The sequence below is a fragment of the Fundulus heteroclitus genome, chromosome 2 (genome assembly GCF_011125445.2).
Source record: "Fundulus heteroclitus isolate FHET01 chromosome 2, MU-UCD_Fhet_4.1, whole genome shotgun sequence".
In the NCBI taxonomy this organism is placed as follows: Eukaryota; Metazoa; Chordata; class Actinopteri; order Cyprinodontiformes; family Fundulidae; genus Fundulus; species Fundulus heteroclitus.
Window position 1 is genome coordinate 505202 of NC_046362.1, and position 18925 is coordinate 524126.

The 18925-nt window shown below is 41.8% G+C and overlaps 1 protein-coding gene across 7 annotated transcripts in view; it reads right to left on the bottom strand.

Annotated features, from left to right (window-relative positions):
- The window catches only part of ripor1 (RHO family interacting cell polarization regulator 1), an 86402-nt gene that overhangs the window by 43080 nt on the left and 24397 nt on the right, over positions 1-18925 (bottom strand). For 4 of the 7 annotated variants that reach the window (XR_004932271.1, XM_036145299.1, XM_036145281.1 and 1 more), the window contains exon 1: positions 3689-3764. The exons of 2 other annotated variants lie outside the window; for them this stretch is intronic. Coding sequence is in view for 4 of the 5 variants with exons in the window: in XM_036145299.1 (XP_036001192.1) it covers positions 3689-3719 (31 nt within the window). In the remaining variant the exon portion in view is untranslated. Of the gene's footprint in view, positions 1-3688; positions 3765-14016; positions 14347-18925 lie in introns of those variants that run through there. One more of the 7 variants, XM_021311716.2, reaches the window with a different exon arrangement.

Consider the following 18925-nt stretch of genomic DNA (forward strand, 5'->3'; position numbering starts at 1 on the left):
TAGCTTCCCTTCATTGGCTCCCTGTTAAATCAAAAATAGAAGTTAAAGTTCTCCTTCTCAAATATAAAGTCCTTAATAATCAATAATTTATTTTTCTCACTCTGCTGGGTTCTCCTGCTGTTCCCCAATTTTATATAGTTTGTTGCTATTTCAACTTTAAAGTTTATGTTCTCTCTGTCATTTTTCTCTACACAGTAGGAGCACCTGGTGTGGAGTTCTGTCAGCTGTGCCACCATTCAGGGAGACAGATCATCTGTCGTTACCCTATAACAGGGATCACCAACCTGGGTAACACATTTGGCGCTCTTGGGCTTGTTTAAAAAATATAGCACCACCCACCAGTGAGCTGCATCTAAAATATAATTTTATTCTATTGTGTTTCCTTTTTATTCACACCTGCATTTTTATAGATTTAAAAATGACAAAAGCAAGAAAAATTTAATTTTTTACGTAGCGTTAAGGTGAGTTCTTACTCTTCTAGTTCAAAGGTTAGTACTTGTAGCCCTTCGTATGACACAGTACCAATGAAGTAGCTCTCATTTTCAAAAAGGTTGTTGGTTGGCCTTATAATAAGATTCCTGGATCAATGTGTACTTGTGCTTTTTTTCAGTCTCTGCTCTGTCTTCTCTAACCCCCAGTTGGTTGAGGCAGGTGACCGTTCACACAGAGCCTGGTTCTGCTGGAAGTTTTCCTTCCCATTAAAGGGGAGTTTTTCTCTCCACTGTTGCTTCATGCATGCTCAGCATGAGAGATTGCTGCAAAGCCATCGACAATGCAGACGACTGCCCACTGTGGCTCTACACTCTTTCGTGAGGAGTGAATGTTGCTTGTCAAGACTTGATGCAATGTGCTGGGTTTCCTTAGATCAGAAACTTTCTGACTAGTCTGTCTGTATGATTTAATTGCATTTGACTTTGCAAAGTGCCTTGAGATGGCATGTGTTATGAAGTGGCACTATATAAATAAACCTGAAATGAATTGATTTGAAAGGCCTCAACTTGGAATTGAACCAAGGACCTCTAAGGCAGCAGTGCTAAAAATCTCTAGTTGGAATTTCTGTTTTTTCCTAACTATTTTCCTTTCTTAATGGCTTTTTGCTGAGGTTTTACCGTAGTTTAAAATCTATTCATGTGAAACAGTGTTCTGCCTTTTAATGCTTAGGTCAGCAGATTATTTTTGTCAATGCAAGCACCGTTTTCTGACTTTGTCCTATCCAGTATCCGGTATCCTGCTCTCTTAAAAATTTTAAAGGGCCTTCACACGATGCCTGTCAAACATTCTCCCAAAAACCACTCAGGATGTGTCACAGTCCAACAGGAAGTCAGATGTTACTGCTTCCTTTGACAGGAAGCCTAACGTAGGGAGATAGTCCACAGGGCTAAAGAGAAAAGGTCAGTTCTACTGAAACTGTAGGAACACACAGGGAATGCATAAAACATTTCTTTAAACCATTGCCATAACTTTCATATGATCATTTTAGAAAACAACAAGCAGAACATTTTTTCAATCTAATCCCAGCATATTCAAAGTAATAACAACTACACCATGTTTTTAAATGTGTGCGCTCAACCATTTGTTGTTAACTGGGCACAAAGATAGAAGCTTAGGGAGGTAAACACACACCAGCTTCACCATATTTAGGCTTTTTCCTGCTTCTTTTCCTCCAGTCATGAGGTTTTTTTCATTGACAGAAAGTTTTATTTTTGGTGATTCTAAGTTTCTCCAACAATGACAATATATTCCTGGGTGTGCCCTTGGACACTTCCTATTGGGATATGCCCTTCAAAACCTTCAAAGAGAGGCCCCAGGGAACATCTTGATCAGATTTCTGAACCATCTCAGCTAGTTTCTTTTTATATGAAGGAGCAGTGGCTCTTATTTTAGCCATTTGTATCCATGATCCGGGATTTTTCTTTTAGTCATGATCCATACCTCTTCCTGTAGGTGAGCAAAGTAGATAGATTGGTAAATTGAGAGCTTTGTTTTTTGGCTCATGTCTTTCTTTACCAAATAAACAAAGCTCCAGATACTGCAGTCTTGACCCATATCTGTATACACATCTGCTTCTTTGCTCCGACCTCACACTTGAACAAGACATCTACATGCTCAAACTTCATCTCTTGAGAAAGAGACCCAGAGGGAGCAGTCCACCTCCCTCTCTGTGCAAATTATGAAAGCACCAAGTAAGCAAAGGGGCTTGGCCCTTAATGCAACACCTCAAAACAACTGCTTTCTTGTGCGACATAATAGAAAGATCTACAGAAGTCAGCAAACATACTGTGGACCTCCGAAAGTCTGTTTCATCCTTTGTTCCAGTGTCCAGAGGTCTGAAGGAGCAAAGTTTATCTGTTCCGACAATCATTTGCAAATATAAGCAGAATGGGAATGTCTAGGTATCATACTGTTCAGAAAGGAGGAAAACTTATTAATCAACCCCAGAACAAATGCTGAAAAACTTGTGAAGATTCTGTCTGAAGCTAGGAAGAGACTGTACACAGTTAACCTACAATAGTTTTGGGTGGCTAACTTCCATGATTGCATTTAAAACAAGTGAGGAGTTCTCAGCAAAGCGAATACCATGGCATTTAATATGACATTTGGTGTGGCAGCATCATGTTGTGGCTTAAAGAGAGACTCGTAAACTTTACAAATTAGAAAACACAAAGTAGTAAACTAAAGAACGTTATGCGGAAATATTGAAGTAATATCTGAAGATATAGACCATCAAATTAAAGCTCTGGTACAAAGGGTCCTTCCACATGGACAATGACCCTAGTTACAAAATGGCTAGGAAAACACACAGCTCTGACCTTAGTCTGACAGTGGCAAAAACACATAGACAGTTACTAACTAGATCAGTAAAAAATAACAAGCAAATTTAAAGTTAAGTTCTAAAGCAACAGAGAATTAACCTATACCAGAAAGGCAAAAAAGAGAAACTATTGCATAATTATTGATATTACAGGTGTGTTCAGATAAAAATGCAATGTTCAAGTTAAATAGAGGAAATACAGCAGCCAATTTACAAGGGCATTATACTGAATAAAAAAGGAAATAAATAGAAACATCGCACTTTGATCAAAATTTAATAGTTGACCAAGAAACTTTCTCATTATTCTGGCATGTAGAAAATAGAACTAATTTTGATAGCCCTAACTGACTTGAAGCAAGAAGAATGAATCTATGGATGTATGGATTTCATATCAGTGAAGAAAATTGGGTTATGTGTATTTTTATACCAGTGTATTTAAACAAATATATGTGGTGCAAAAACATTGTTATATTTGATATTTTGCTTACCTACCCCTAAAGTTACCAAATAACCTCTTACCTGCATGCTAGCTTACTAAGATGATTTTGTGACATTCAAAGATCTTTATAACTTTGCAGAGCTGAAAATGAATCTTCTTCTTAGCAGGCTATCTGGTTTCGCTTCAAGTTAGCCAAAATTATATGTATGCGTGTGGGCTTCTGTCCTTTCTCCAGCCGGATGAAACATCAACTCTGAGATGTTCTGTTAGATTCTAACCTCAGATAGTTTAATGGTACTTTACACATTTTTCTGTCTCTTACTACTTCATGTTTTAACTCCTGGTCAACTTGCATGAGCCAATCAAAATTAACTTCCTTTAAGAACTGAGTTAAGTCCCCACAGATTAAGAAATTTAAAAACACCAGAGCTGCCTACCTGATCGACACAGTTCACCAGTTCTACCCATTCTATCCAACAACCGATTCCAGCCACAGTGACTGATGCTCCCACATCAGCAGTGGAACTGTGCCACACTAAGCTGTGTAAAGGCCTCTGAGCTGATTGAGCATGTGATGCTACACCTTTTGTGTGAACAGTCTGACGTTTGTGTTCCAGACCTTTCTGGATGACTATTCCTCCCTCTCACCACACACACATATGAATACCTACTTCCCCCCCAAATTTTAACCTTCACACCAGTACATTAATTACCCACCAACTTCTATATACTATATCCACTTACAGCAATGGAATATTGTGTCTGTCTATTGTGTGCTTTGGGGTCGTCGGACATGATAAAGTGCTATACAAGTACAGGCCAATTACCATTTACCATATGTAAACAGAAAAACTTGTTTCAAAGTCTGTGGTCTTTCACTGACCACCATCTTTCTTAACATAGACTCTCTGGTGGAGCTGGAACCATCAGATCTTGTGAGATAGTGGTTTAAAATGTGCAGCTGTTTGTAGCTTGGAATTCGAGGATTAACCTTTAAGCATATCTGTATTATGTAACAGAACTGTGGGACACTGGTGTACTCTCCACACATATAATATAATCTCTTCTGTATATCCTGGATCTGACCTAAGAGCTTGACCTTGACCCGTCGGACTACTTCTACCCAACAGGCATTTACAGAGCCTGAAACATGCCTTCTTCCTTATTTTGATAAAGGAAACAAGCCGTGTCTTTCAGAATTTGTTTATGGATGAACCCAGAACCACACACACAGGACTAAGGTTGAGAGTTTTTATTGAAAGGTTTAATGGGATGGTGGGTGATGTAACCAGAGAAGCAGGACTGCGGAGGAACAGGGCTGCAGATGATGGCAGGAGCTGACGGCCCGGAGAGAGAGTTCTTGGGCCCAGAGAATGGCAGCAGAGTCCACAGCACGACAGAGAGCGAGCCAGAGCACAGCAGTAGGTTCCTAAGCACGGCAGGGGGAAACCAGAGCACGGCAGTAGAATTCACAGTACGGCAGAGAGCAAACTTTGAGGAGAAGCAGAGGTGGCAGGGTTCCAGTAGCAAGCAGGAGACAATACAGGCAGCCAGGCAAGGAGAAGGTGTTTTATAATGACGGACTGGCAGAGGAGTGAGAACAGAGGGAGGCTTAAATAGGGAGGCTGGCAGCTGAAATGAGTCTGACTGATTAATTACCATCAGGTGTGACTGACTGCAAAAGGGGTGAAGGGAAGACTGAGTGAGAAGGGGAGGAGGAAACTGAAAACTAACAATAAATAAAGTCAAATCATAACTAAAACCCAAACAAGGAGGAAAAACTGAAAACTAATGGTAAACAAAAGCCGAATCAAAACTAAACCATGACAGTGTCACTCAGATAAAGAAAAGCATTTTACATAGTGGCTTCTCCTTCCCCACATATCAGCCTAACATATTTGGATCATCCATATAGCCATTGGCAATAAACAATCCTTTGAACCTTTTGAGCTCTCCATCTTGGAACATTCCAGCTTCATAGTTACATTAAGTACCTAACAATGAGAGATAATCAGCTCATTCAACCTTTTATTCAATAACAGAAATCTTTTACAGCAAAAATAAACATATAATAAGCAGATCTACATCTACATTCCTTGGTAATTTATAACCCCTTTTTCGAATCTAGTAGAAAATAAGAAAACACAAATTAAACAAAACTATATAAAATATACTAGCACTAAGAAACTAGCCAGTTTCTTTACAGATTTACAACATACAACTTAAACAACCTGTAATAAGATAATAAAAATGTAACTTGTTCTGTATATTTAAGATTAAATGGATGGATGGATGCATTGTCTTTGTACTGAAATGTGCTATACAAATAAATTTGCCTTGACTTGCCTTTGAATCTATCTTTGAATGTGAAATCCTGCGGAATGCGGAATCCTGTAAAAACTCTGACCAATCACTGCTCTTCGCACTGAAGAACAGTGATTGGTCAGAGTTTTAGTTCTGCCCTCACCACCCTCAAGTTCCAGCGGGATCACCTTATCTATTGGTTTTATGTTTGTGGTCCGAGCGGACCCAGTGAGGCATTGACTACATCCTGCTTCACCTTTAATCCACTAGCAACAGTCTTCCGAGGGTGAGCCTATTGGAAAAATCACCTTTGTTTATGCATTGTTACTCCAGGTTACGAGTATAGGTGCAGCCCTTGAAGCCTCTCTGCTTCCCAAATGGCTGTAGAAAAAAACACTATTTGGAAACCGAAAGTCTGGTCTCACCATAATTTATTCTCCGTGATACCAGGTTGAGGCAGTGAGGTGGGCCGAATTTTGTTTTCAGTGATGCGCTGTAAATATGGTGGGGACAATATATAAAATGCCTGAGGGCTTTTTCTTAAACAGGGAAGAAGAGGAATAAGGCGTCACAAGAACCGTGTGACTAAACTGAGTATGTATACCTAAATTCAAGTGGAAAGCGACGCAACAACACCCCCACCTCAAAAAAGAATCTGGATCTATGCCATTAAGCCATCCATCCATCCATCCATCCATCCATCCATCCATCCATCCATCCATCCATCCATCCATCCATCCATCCATCATCTTCCTCTTATCCAAAATCGGGTCACGGGGCAGCAGGTGCAGGAGGGAAACCCAGACATCCCTCTCCCCAGTGACATCCTCCAGCTCATTCTGGGGACCTCAAGGCAATCCCAGGCAGGTCTCCTCCCAGTGGGATGTGCCTGATAAACCCCCAAAGAGAGGCACAAAGGGGTCATGCAGATCAGAAGTCCAAACAACCTCAATTGACTCCTTTTGATGCAGAGAAACATCTGCTCCACTTTGATAACAGAGCTCCTCATCCAATCTCTAAAGTTAAGTCCAGCTACTCTCTGGAGGAAGCTCATTTCAGTCCCTTGTACCAGGATCTCATACCTTGGATCAAAAAAGAAAAAAGAAAATGGTGGAAAAAATCTAAAAGAAAGGGTGAGAGGAGTTGGATCATAGACGGACCAGTAAATTGAGAGCTTTGCTTTTTGAGTCAGCACTTTCTTTACCAAAACAGACCGGGACAGCACCAGCATTACTGCAGATGCAGCCCCAATCTATCTGTCCATGTCTCATTCCATCCGAAAATCACTTGTGAAGGAGACACCAAGATACTTAAACTCCCCAGTTTGAGGCAGAGGCTGGCCCCCAGATTGAACAAAATAATATGAAACACAACTACTAACTTTTCTATTGATTTCATTTGGGACATTTTGCTATGAACAGAAGGACATTAAATGTAGAGTTGCATGTTGTGAAGGCTTGCCGCTGATAAGAGCCCCTGGCTCCAAGGGAAAAAGGGGGGGGGGGGGGGGGGGGGGGGCAAGAACGTTGAGACAGCTAAACGCTGTTCAGAAACAATTCGGAATGAATAAAAAAGAAACTTGTAAACAGATTAAGTGGTGTTTTAGACTGCATCTTCAAAGTGGATCTATTTACTGATCCAACTAACAGCCATGGCTGGTTCTGAGTGAGGGCGTTGTTGCTGGCAGCCTCTCTCCTCTCTTACCAGTAATATGTAATGTCTGATTCTTTTAGCGGTACACAGTATCAGGTGCAACCAGCTTACCTTCACTCCTGAGTTTATGTCGATATACTATCATATGGTTTACAACCTTTTTTGGAAGAGAACTGACTTCCTTTTCTTAAACAAATGATGTATTTAACACAGAACCACCCCTGACTATAGGCAGTATAGGCAAATGTAAGGGGTGCACGGAGGAAATTTGTTTCCTTAACAGACGACAACTTATACTACTTTATATACCATTATTTTGTGACATTACCACAACCCACTAGGACTTATTTAAAGCATATTAGTCCAAAGGTGCTCTTTGAGCAGTGCACACTTTTCTGCTGGCTACGCGCACACCAAAGCTGCAGTCACCACTCCATAGTCTGTTCATAGGGAAGAATTTAAGCTGGAATCTTGTGAAAAAAGGCCAAAGCTGTCACTGCTCAGGGGAGAAACGGAAGAAAAGAAGAGGAGACAAACAGGACAAACAAAGAGGGAATTGGGGGTTTGTTGAAAATTAGTGCATGATATTTTGTTGCTACCTAGCTTAATTGGAAATTGGAGAGAGCAGGACATTACATGCTGAAGGTCGACTATTAGTTAAAGCCTGTGTACTTATGAGGATAAAAGAGTATGCATCACTAATTAAATGAATAACAGCAGTAGAGTTACCATCAGTGACTCCCACCTCAGAGAAAGTTAGAAAGTATTCAAGTGTAGAAATAGCCTGAACATTATATCCCGCTGCAGGGCCGAAATAATAATAAATAATAAAGTCAGAGTTTCATTCCCATTTACATTATGATATTTTTGATAAATATTTAGCACTAATGTGGATATAATAGTGGATTATATGGATATTAATATGACTGCTAGATCAGTCTTTCAAGTTCACAAAATGACACTACTTGTCTAATGTAGCTTTTAAAACGAGGAAACGACAACATTAAGGCCTATGCTGTATCACAATATTATCACAATCAACATCTAAGACTTGGGACGTGGAATGTCACCTCTCTGGTGGGGAAGGAGCCTGAGCTAGTGCGCGAGGTTGACAGGTTCCGACAAGAGATAGTCGGGCTCACCTCGACGCATGGCTCTGGCTCTGGAACCAGTCTCCTTGAGAGGGGCTGGACATTCTTCCACTCTGGAGTTGCCCCCGATGAGAGGCGCCGAACTGGGGTGGGCATACTTGTTGCCCCTCATCTCGGTGCCTGTACGTTGGGGTTCTCCCCGGTGAACGAGAAGGTGGCCTTCCTCCGCGTTCGTGTGGGGGGGACGGGTTCTGACTGTTGTTTGTGCTTATGCGCCAAACAGCAGTTCAGATTACCCACCCTTTTTGGAGTCCTTGGACGGGGTACTGGAAAGTGCCCCTCCTGGGGACTCCCTCATTTTGCTGGGGGACTTCAACGCTCACGTGGGCAATGACAGTGGGACCTGGAGGGGCGTGGTTGGGAGGAATGGCCCACCTGATCTGAATTTGAGTGGTGTTCTGTTGTTGGACTTCTGGATTGTCTATCACAAACACCATGTTCTAGCATAAGGGTGTCCATATGTGCTCTTGGCACCAGGACACCCTAGGCCGTAGTTCAATGATCGACTTTGCTGTCGTTTCATCTGATCTGCGGCCACATGTCTTGGACACTCGGGTGAAGAAGGGGGGGGGGGAGCTCTCCACCGACCACTACCTGGTGGTGAGTTGGCTCCGATGGTGGGGGAGGAAGCCGTTCAGACCTGGCAGGCCCAAACGTATTGTGAGGGTTTGCTGGGAACACCTGTCAGAGTCTCCTGTGAGACGGAGCTTTAACTCCCACCTCTGGGAGAGCTTTGAACACATCCTGAGGGAAGCGGGGGACACTGAGTCTGAATGGAACATGTTCTGCGCCTCTATTGTTGAGGCAGCTAGTCGGAGCTGTGGCCGCAAGGTTGTCGGTGCATGTCACGGCAGCAACCCTACCGGGCTTTTTTGGCCTGTGGGACTCCGGAAGCAGCTGATGTGTACCGGCAGTCGAAGCGGCAGGCGGCTTGGCTGGTCGCTGAGGCAAAAACTCGGATGTTGTGGGGCTGTGTTGGTTAACACGGCTCGGCAGCATTGCGTGGACATCGGGGGCAGTTCCCCTGGATTGGCAGACTGGGGTGGTGGTCCCCCTATTTAAAAAGGGGGGCCGGAGGGTGTGTTCCAACTACAGAGGAATCACACTCTTAAGCCTCCCTGGTAAGGTCTATTCAGGGGTTCTGGAAAGGAGGGTCCGTCGGATAGTCGAATCTCGGATTCAGGAAGAGCAGTGTGGTTTTCGTCCTGGCCGTGGAACACTGGATCAGCTCTACACCCTCAGCAGGATCCTGGAGGGGGCATGGGAGTTTGCCCAACCAGTCTACATGTGCTTTGTGGATCTGGAGAAGGCATTCGACCATGTCCCCCAAGGGATCCTGTGGGGGATACCCCGGGAGTATGGAGTACCGGGCCCTTTAATAAGGGCTGTCCGGCCTCTGTATGACAGGTGTCAGAGTCTGGTCCGCATTGTCGGCAGTAAGTCGGACTCGTTTCCGGTGAGAGTTGGACTCTGCCAAGGTTGCCCTATGTCACCGATTCTGTGCATAACTTTTATGGACAGAATTTCTAGGTGCAGCCAAGGTGTGGAGGGGATCCGTTTTGGTGGCCTTAGGATTGCGTCTCTGCTATTCGCGGATGACGTGGTCCTATTGGCTTCATCAGGGCGTGATCTACAGCTCTCACTGGAGTGGTTCACAGCCGAGTGCCAAGCGGCCGGGATGAAAATCAGTGCCTCCAAATCCGAGACCATGGCCTTGAACCGGAAAAGGGTAGAGTGCCTCCTCCGGGTTGGGGAGGATGTACTGCCCCTAGTGGAGGAGTTCAAGTAGCTTGGGGTCTTGTTCACAAATGAGGGGAAGATGGAGTGGGAGATCGACAGGCAGATTGGTGCGGCATCTGCTGTGAAGCGGGCGCTGTATCGGTCCGTTGTGGTGAAGAGAGAGCTGAGCCAAAAGGTGAAGCTCTCGATTTACCGGTCGATCTACGTTACTACCCTCATCTATGGTCACGAGCTTTGGGTCGTGACCGAAAGAACGAGATCCCGGATACAAGCGGCCAAAATGAGTTTTCTCTGTAGTATGTCTGGGCTCTCCCTTAGAGATAGGGTGAGGAGCTCAGTCATCCGGAGAGGACTCAGAGTAGAGCCGCTGCTCCTCCACGTCGAGATGAGCTAGTTGAGATGGCTTGGGCATCTGGTTAGAATGCCTCCTGGACACCTCCTTGGTGAGGTGTTCCGGGCACGTCCCACTGGGAGGAGGCCCAGGGGAAGACCCAGGACACGCTTGAGGGACTATGTCTCTCGGCTGGCCTGGGAACGCCTTGGGATTCCCCCGGAGGAGCGGAGAGGGACGTCTGGGCCTCCCTACTGAAGCTGCTACCCCCGTGACCCGACCCCGGATAAGCAGAAGAAAACGGACGGACGGAACATCTAAGACGATATCTTGTCTTAAATCATGATACCAATAGAATATAGACAAGCCTTACTTGTTTTAGTTAATAAAAATGCTTACATTTTAAAATTTTAATGCAATTTGAGTTGTTACAGTTTAGCTGTTTACTCTTGCTGTTTGTGTTGATAGTGAACAGGGCAAGCTTTATGTGGCTTAATCAGCACCATAATTTGGCCTAGTGTGGCTCTGGTTTAACATGTAACTAAAATAGACTGTAACCAACAGGTGAATGCTCAGCTATTTTCTCGTAATAAAAGTCTGGTAAACCTGATAAAAACCTTACTATAGGACCAGTTGGAACCAGATCCTTAAAGACCTCTCTAAAATGTTTCATCCTTTCACCAAACCTGGCTTGAAAAACAAAACAAAACAAGAAGCCTTCCCTCCATCACGTCACTGCCTTTAGGAGAAGGAAATCCCAGGGGTAGTAACATCCTGTGAGGGGCAGGGCCCGGAAAAAGATTAGTTCAATTCAGTTTCTGGCTAAACTGAGTCACAGAGAAAAACCCAGCAGCTTTACTGAACATTTTCAGGAAACGTGCATTAGCGTCTGTGAAACGACAAGATAATAAAATACATTTGTTTGTAGTTTTGTTTGTGTACTTAAGCGTCATGTAAATAATTTTAAACCCTAATAAAAGTTTATTTAAGCAGCTAGATGAAAGTAAAATACTTTTCATAACAAAAAAAAAGTTTAACATCACATTAAGAAAGGGAGCATGGGGCTAATCTTTTAGGATTACCCACTTGCAGAAGAAAAGGACATAGAAACAATAGCCCCAACATGGCAGAGTAGCAGTAATAAAAAAGTGAAGTATATGAAGAAGTCCTAACAAAGGCTAAAGAGGAGCTAGAGAGGATGGGGTCCGCCACATCACCCAGAACCCTATATTAGGGCCGTGGAAACAGGTCCATGGGGCTCTGTAGCACACAGTCTTCCTTCCTGCATATTCAGGAAGGAAAAGTATACCTGAAATATTCAAGTGGCTAGAATGGTATACAGGAAGATCTGCAGGAGGTCCCAAAGAAAAAGTAAAAGAAAGCACAGTTTGTGGTTGGAACGACAGGCCCTTTGGGACTTTCAGACTAACAATCAGGGGATTGCTAACCAGCTGGAGGTTGTGGTGGTTGATAAATTACCAGAGGAGAGCAACAGGGGGACATGTGTAATCATTGCAAGTGACAGACATCAGAAGTTTAAAAACCTCCGAGGACTGAAGGAGGAGGTGAAGATGGTATGAAAAATTATTTGTTCTGGCATTAGACAAAACACTTTTTTGGATTTCTAAAAATAAGAATGATGGCAAAAGAAGACACTTTCTTCTGCTCTTTTATGTGGTTTTAGTTGCTTCTGTGGTAACATGTTTGTATGAGAAGAGTAAACAATTCCTATTTAGATTTTATTGATCAGATGTTTTAAATCATAAATGTGCAACTTACAAATAACACCTTGGTCAGTGTAGCACCCCAACAGCTTCAAATAAGTTTGTTCTTAGATTTACTCTGAACTTTGAACTATCATAATAGAACCACTAGCACCTGCACCGAGCCACTGTAAACAGAAGAAAAAAAAAATCAGAACAAAACCAATCAAAAACAGGATGTTCTTGTTTCTTACACTGGAGCTGTGACAAAAATCTTTATATCATTAAAGGAAAACATTTAGATTAAACTTACAATAGCAGAAATATAGTCACTAGACAGTTTATTTGGCCCGCCTGTTCAGTTGCTAACACAAATAGTGAATCAGCTATTCACATGGCAGCAGCAATAGCTCAAATACCTACAGAAGTCCTGTCAGTTACAATCACACACGTTACCAAAACTGGTCAAAAAGAGATTAGGAACATGCTGTCTGGTCCAATTAGTCTCACTTTATACCTCATTCAGACTTTGATCTGGGCACTCATGAAATCATGGAACCATCTCCTTTTGTAATAGATTAGGCTGCTGGTGTTGTCATGGTTGTGGGGAATATTTTCTTGACACATTTTGATCTCTTAGTACTAGTACCATGTCTTAAACCCCACAGCCTTCCTAGTATTGTTGCTGACCATCTCCATCCCTGTATAACCACAGGGATGGAGGTCTTCTAATTGCTACTTCCAGCAGAATAATGCACTGTCACAAAGCTCAGATCCACTCGAACAGGGTTCTTGAACATGACAATGAACTCATTGTAATCTAATGACCTCCTGTCACTTTATCTCCTAGCAGATCACCTTTGGTATTTGGTGAAACATGAGATTGAATGACAAATGTGTAGTTGACAAAACCGCTGTGATGCTGTCATGTCAATATGGACCAAAACCTCTGAAGAATGTTTCCGATACTTTGCTTACTCCGTGGCAGAAAGAATTTAGGCAGTTCTCTAGACAAAAGTGGGTCCAACATGGTACTAGCAAGTGGCCTAAAGGTAAATTTGGCTCTAATGAAGAACAGTATATAGGAGGACATAGAAAAAAATAGAACTATGTTAGATCTGGGTTTCTGCAAGCTTCAGTAAATTAGATTTAAGTGAGTTTTAAGACATAGTTCAGTCCATTATGATTTCAATTTGAAATCTACATGAATACAAAAATAAGTCAACTCAATAATCTACTAACTTGTGTTAACGTAACACTAAGCTTACCTAACCATAAAATTGATTATTAGTACATTTAAGCTTTTTCATAAGAATAAAAAAATTATCATGTGCAACTAAACACATGTTAGCTCTTTAGTAAAATAAATATGAAACAATGTCTACAGAACACACCAACAAGAAGGACTGGTAAATGGTTTTCACACGTTAGGATATCTGAGCCCAATAAACACAAAATCAGGACAAAACCTTGAATCCTGTCCCTTGTCCTTGCAGCAGAAAGTAGCTTTGGAAAATTATTTCTGCACATCTGGTATGTAGAGGGACAGAATTCTTGTAAGGCTCTGTACATGTCAGTCTGACTTCTTGGTGAATATTATTTAATCGCAGGTGTACAGGTGAGGATACTCTGTTAGTTAGACTTAGAACAGAACCAGTGGCTGTGTCACCGATGGTGTGGTGTGTTACAGCAGTGTGACCATAGTGGGACAAACTATTCAACTGACTCATTAATATGTCTTCAGAATGTCAGATGGATGGTACATTTCTGTCCTCTATTAGGCCCTCAGCAATTTTAATAATTGGAACTCACTTTAAAAACCTAAAAGCGATCCTGCGGACAAGAGTTAATGATTTTAGAAAGCCTCAGAGAGTGGTTCATACCTCCATATCCACTGTACATGGTAGTAGTGATGCTTGACGCTGGTGTCTCTCTATAATGGCTCCACTTGTTTCCAGAAACAAGCACTCGCTCCTCTCTGTTAGCACACTCCTGATATCTTTACTTATCCCCTAATCACTTTCCTTTTTCTGTTTCTTCTTCACTCGTATGGAATCTGTTGATCCTTAAGTATTGGTCGGCAAACAAATGTATTTTCCTTCACTTTTTTGTAGTCAATCCCAGCTTATTTTTCATTTTATCTTGTCCAATGGCCTCAGTCCCAATTGTTAATCCGTCTACTTCTCCTACTGATCGCCTTTCTCTCTCTGGCACAGCGATAAGAGGAGGACGGCGTAGGAGGGGGAGGAGGGGGCTGGAAACAGGAAAAAGCAAGGCAGTCCTCCCTTCTCTTCTTCCCTGCTGACATCACGCTTTTTTCCTGTCCCTCCCTCTCTCGACTGGACATATTGTTTTCAATAAAATGACACATTCCATTGTATTGCGACTCTTTGATAAAATTGTTAAACTGTGGACACAAAGTAGAATGGAATAAAAAAAAAATTTTTATACTTTCACAAAATACAAACATCAGTAGTTAGCGATTTAAAATGATAAATAAATGCTGGGTCCAACAACCATGGCTCTATATGGACTGCTAACTATTTATTGGAATAGAGCAGAACATTAGGTATTTCAAACATACACATACATCTTTCTTTTAAATACAAAGTGAGGATCATGCCTTTACTTCTATTAATTTTAGACTATCTATGGCCTAACCCGGGCTTTTACCAGTATACACCTAAGCCTAACCTAAACTGAATTGACACCTTAGTCCTAAACCTAACCTTAGCCTAAAAATAAGTGAGGACAAAAAAAGGGTCCTCACTTTACAAGTACAATGCGCAAAAATGTTCTCACTCAGGTGCAAGTACAAGTACACTCACATTTACACACAAACCCACACACAAAGAAACACACGCACGGATGCACACAAATAAAAATAACTACCACACTAGGTTTTCTCTTCCCATCATCTTGTCCCCATGTTCCTCCTGTTTATTTACTGTTCAGTTAGTCTAAGTAGACGTTTTTTAAATTTCATTTCCTATTGCACAATAGAGAACCACTGAACTAAATCACAGGCTACTCCCTACTTTCCTAAATTGTTTTGCTGCCCCATAAACACCTTTTGGTTTGCGATGGCCCTTTTCCATTGATAGCCGCAGGATTTGGTTTCCCAGTGTAACTGAAATCCTGGGGCTTTTAAGTAGGCGTATTTGCATTGCTGCGGGTCATTTATTTAAATAAGTCTAATGACAATAAGAGAAGTTGTGCAGAGAACTGTACTTAACCTTCAGTCCAGCAGGTGGTGGTAATAAGAAACCAAAGGCCAACAAACGAAACCCAGCCAAAGCCATATTGTTGTCTTTTTTTTTTTTCTCTCAAACATTAGTAAAGTTTCTGTAGGGTTAGGATTAGTTTGACAGAACCTATGGAATATTTCCAGGTCATCAATTCCCACTTCTTCTGCTCTTGAATGAGTAATTGTTCTTAATCTTACATGATATTTTCTTAATTTCACAATTGTCCCTTCTGTCCTCCTTCTGTATATTGTAAAAAAACAGCCTTTCTTGTAACTCTTTTAGGAGGTTAAAAGGCCATTTGTTAATAAGTTATTTTTTTTCAACTGGTAAATAATAGTAACTGATGAACAGCTTTAGAGTTATACAGTTGATTCATTCAATTGATCCTTAAATTGCACTGGATCCATAGGCAAGAAAAGTTTAAATAATTACTTTAGATAATTTTTTTTTACCAACCTGTATCTGCCTAGAGTTGTAGTTTTACGACTACATGATTCATTTAGAATAACTACTAAACACTGAGAAAAACACAAGCAGTTCTTTTATTAATATAATAATCAGGAAAACCGAGATATCTACAGCATAGAACATTTTTTCATTAAAAATATTTATTGGAATAACAAAAATCAATCAGCAGGTACAAGAAATTGATACATTGACTGTCTAGTAAGTAAATATATAAATAAGTAAATATTTATTTAATGTAATATAATGTAGATGTTGCACACAAATGTAGATGTTAACACAATAAATAGTTTAACATAAATATTAGTGTCCCCTGTTTGGGTTTGCATTGTGTCTGTCATCATATCCAGTTTATTGTTTTGAGAACTTGTAGATCTGATATGTTGCTAAATAGATTTTAGCAAAAAGATTTTGGACAAAAGATAAACTTAAACATTTTATGACAAAAATATGTTTTCAATAGAATTAGGCCACTTGAAGCTTTTCTATACTAATAAAAACACGACGTCTGTTTGCTTTACTTTTGAGCTCCTTACCGATGATATAAGGAAGGATTTTGCATAAAATCAAGAAAATTATGGACAATCCTGGACATTAGAAAGCAGAGTTTCTTCAGTCAAAGGCTTCTTCAGATTGGTTGTAAACGGACCGGTAAAGGAGATCTTTCCTGCCGACAGCCATCACCATCAATAATAACCCCTTGACAAAATGAGTTACATCAACATTTAATTTCCCTTTGTGATGAATAAAGTATTTTTGAATTGGATTGAAATCAATATATACAATCGATGCATATTTGAATCAAAGCTGTTAGGAGCCGTTGTGAAGGGTCAAAGAGCAATAAGAGACTCTGGAGCCACAGGTTGGAGATTCCTGATCTAACCAATCATTTTATTTATTCTAGAAAAGCACAAAAAGCTTGATAATGAGCCGGCAGATTGTTCCTGTCTTGCTAAGCCCCACATGACTAGCTCTGTGCGTGTGTGCATGTGTTGTGTCTGTTTGTGGACCCCTATGAAGTGGGGACTTTCCAGGTAATCTCCAGCTGGCCAGTAAGCAGCTTAACTGCCACTGGAGTGATGTAGGCTAATTACTAACTTCTATTCAGTATAACCTGGTCAGAGAGAGCCACATATAACTATAGCTATACTAATGTAAAAACTGAAGCCTTGTTGGTAGTAAGCCTTCCATATTACAGACTGGTTCTGTAATATGGAAGACATATATGGGGTCTTGTTACAAAGAGCACAAATTATAAATTACATTAAGCATAATTTTATATGTCCAAATATAACTGGAAGTGAAGATGTATGGTCAGCCTACTGGTTCTTGGCCCGTCTTTATGCTGAGCAGGTAGCTCATGCAAAGCAGCCCTGCCAATGGGTCAGCCTTGCAGGTTAAGCCGCTCCATGTGAAACAGGCACCCAAATGAGATGCTTCAGTGAGGGTTTAATCTGTGGCAAGAACTTAATGAAACAGTTCAGAACAAAACAGATGAATTACAAGAATCTATTCTAAACTGTAAAAAACTCCAAGAGCTTGCAATTAAGTATTTTTTAAGTTCTTGTAAAATGTCCTCCCTGTCGTAAACAGATCACCACGCTCTCAGAGGGATCTTTGGTGAGGGTCTCTGACAGAGAAGCCCAGTTCAGCCTTCTCTGATCAACATTGTAAGTTACATGCATGTATGTTGTTCTGCTGCCTGGGAACTGAGCAAAGGGGTGCCCCCTCCCTACCCGTTACAGTGCTCTACATTCTCTTACAGGCTGCTCTTGTTTACAAGTCTAAGAATTGGCCGTCTTAGCCTAGAAACTAATGGGAATATCATTTATAAAGTTGAAATCTTGACTTTAAAGCAGCACTATCTAACTTTTAGCCACTAGGGGCACTAGACCTGTAACTTCCAGGTTTAGTGCCCCTGAAGGCCACTGCAACGCTGCACTTTAAATAGTTTCCTTCTGCGTTTCAGAATATGATAGCAGACTACTTTGACCAGCATATTGAAAAGTCATTGAGTTCCTTTTAAAGACAAGGCCACATTAACCCCGCTAGATAAAATCCTACACCAGAGAACCAAATATATGTCTGATCAGGTAAGAGTCATATCTCTTTTGTTGTGTTGTTACAACAAGTGTGAGCTCAGACTACCATAACCTAGAATGGGCCGTGTGACCTAGAACGGTGCTGTAGATCACATGACCCATTCAGCGATGTATTCAACCCTCTCTAGTTTCATAGGCGAGTTTTTGAGAAGGGCAACCCTCACAGAGCATCAGTATGTGCTGTATATTGACCTGGAAAATAATTTCTTATATCTTTAAGTTAATACTTGGGTCAAAACTTACCATATTTTTCGGACTATAAGGTGACAGGGTTCAGTTTTGATTTGGGGTTTTATTTACTATTTTTCAGTTCTTCCTCCTGTCTGGGTTTAGTTAGGTTTTGGCTCTTGTTATGGTTAGTTCAGTTTCCTCCTACCACTCCCAGTCAGCCTTCCCTTCACTCCCGCTGCAGTTAGTCACACCTGTCAGTCACTAATTAGCCAGACGCACTTCACCTGCCAGCCTCCCTACTTAACCCTCACTCTGCTGTCACTCCTCTGCCAGTCCGTCATCATTGAACACCCTCTCCATGCCAGTCATCTGTGTGCCTTTGGAACCCTGCCTTCTGTTTGTCGTTTAAGGTTAGTCCTGCTACCTGCCTCTGAAAAGCTTTGAACACAGCTCCCCGTCTCTGTGAAGCTGTGAACACTGCTGCCTGCCTCTGTGAAGCTGTGGACACTGCTGCCTGCCTCTGTGAAACTGTGGACACTGCTGCCTGCCTCTGTGAAGCTGTGGACACTGCTGCCTGCCTCTGTGAAGCTGTGGACACTGCTGCCTGCCTCTGTGAAGCTGTGGACACTGCTGCCGTGCTGTGGATCCGCTACAAGTCTTCCGTCATTTACATCATGCCTGTCTGCCCCTGTCCTCTCATCTTGGTCTCCGCTCGTCCTGTTCCTGGTTGCTGCGCTGCTGGACTCCGTACCTCCTCTCCCGTATTAATGGACTCTGGCTTCTCCTCCGTTGTGTAGCAGTGCAGC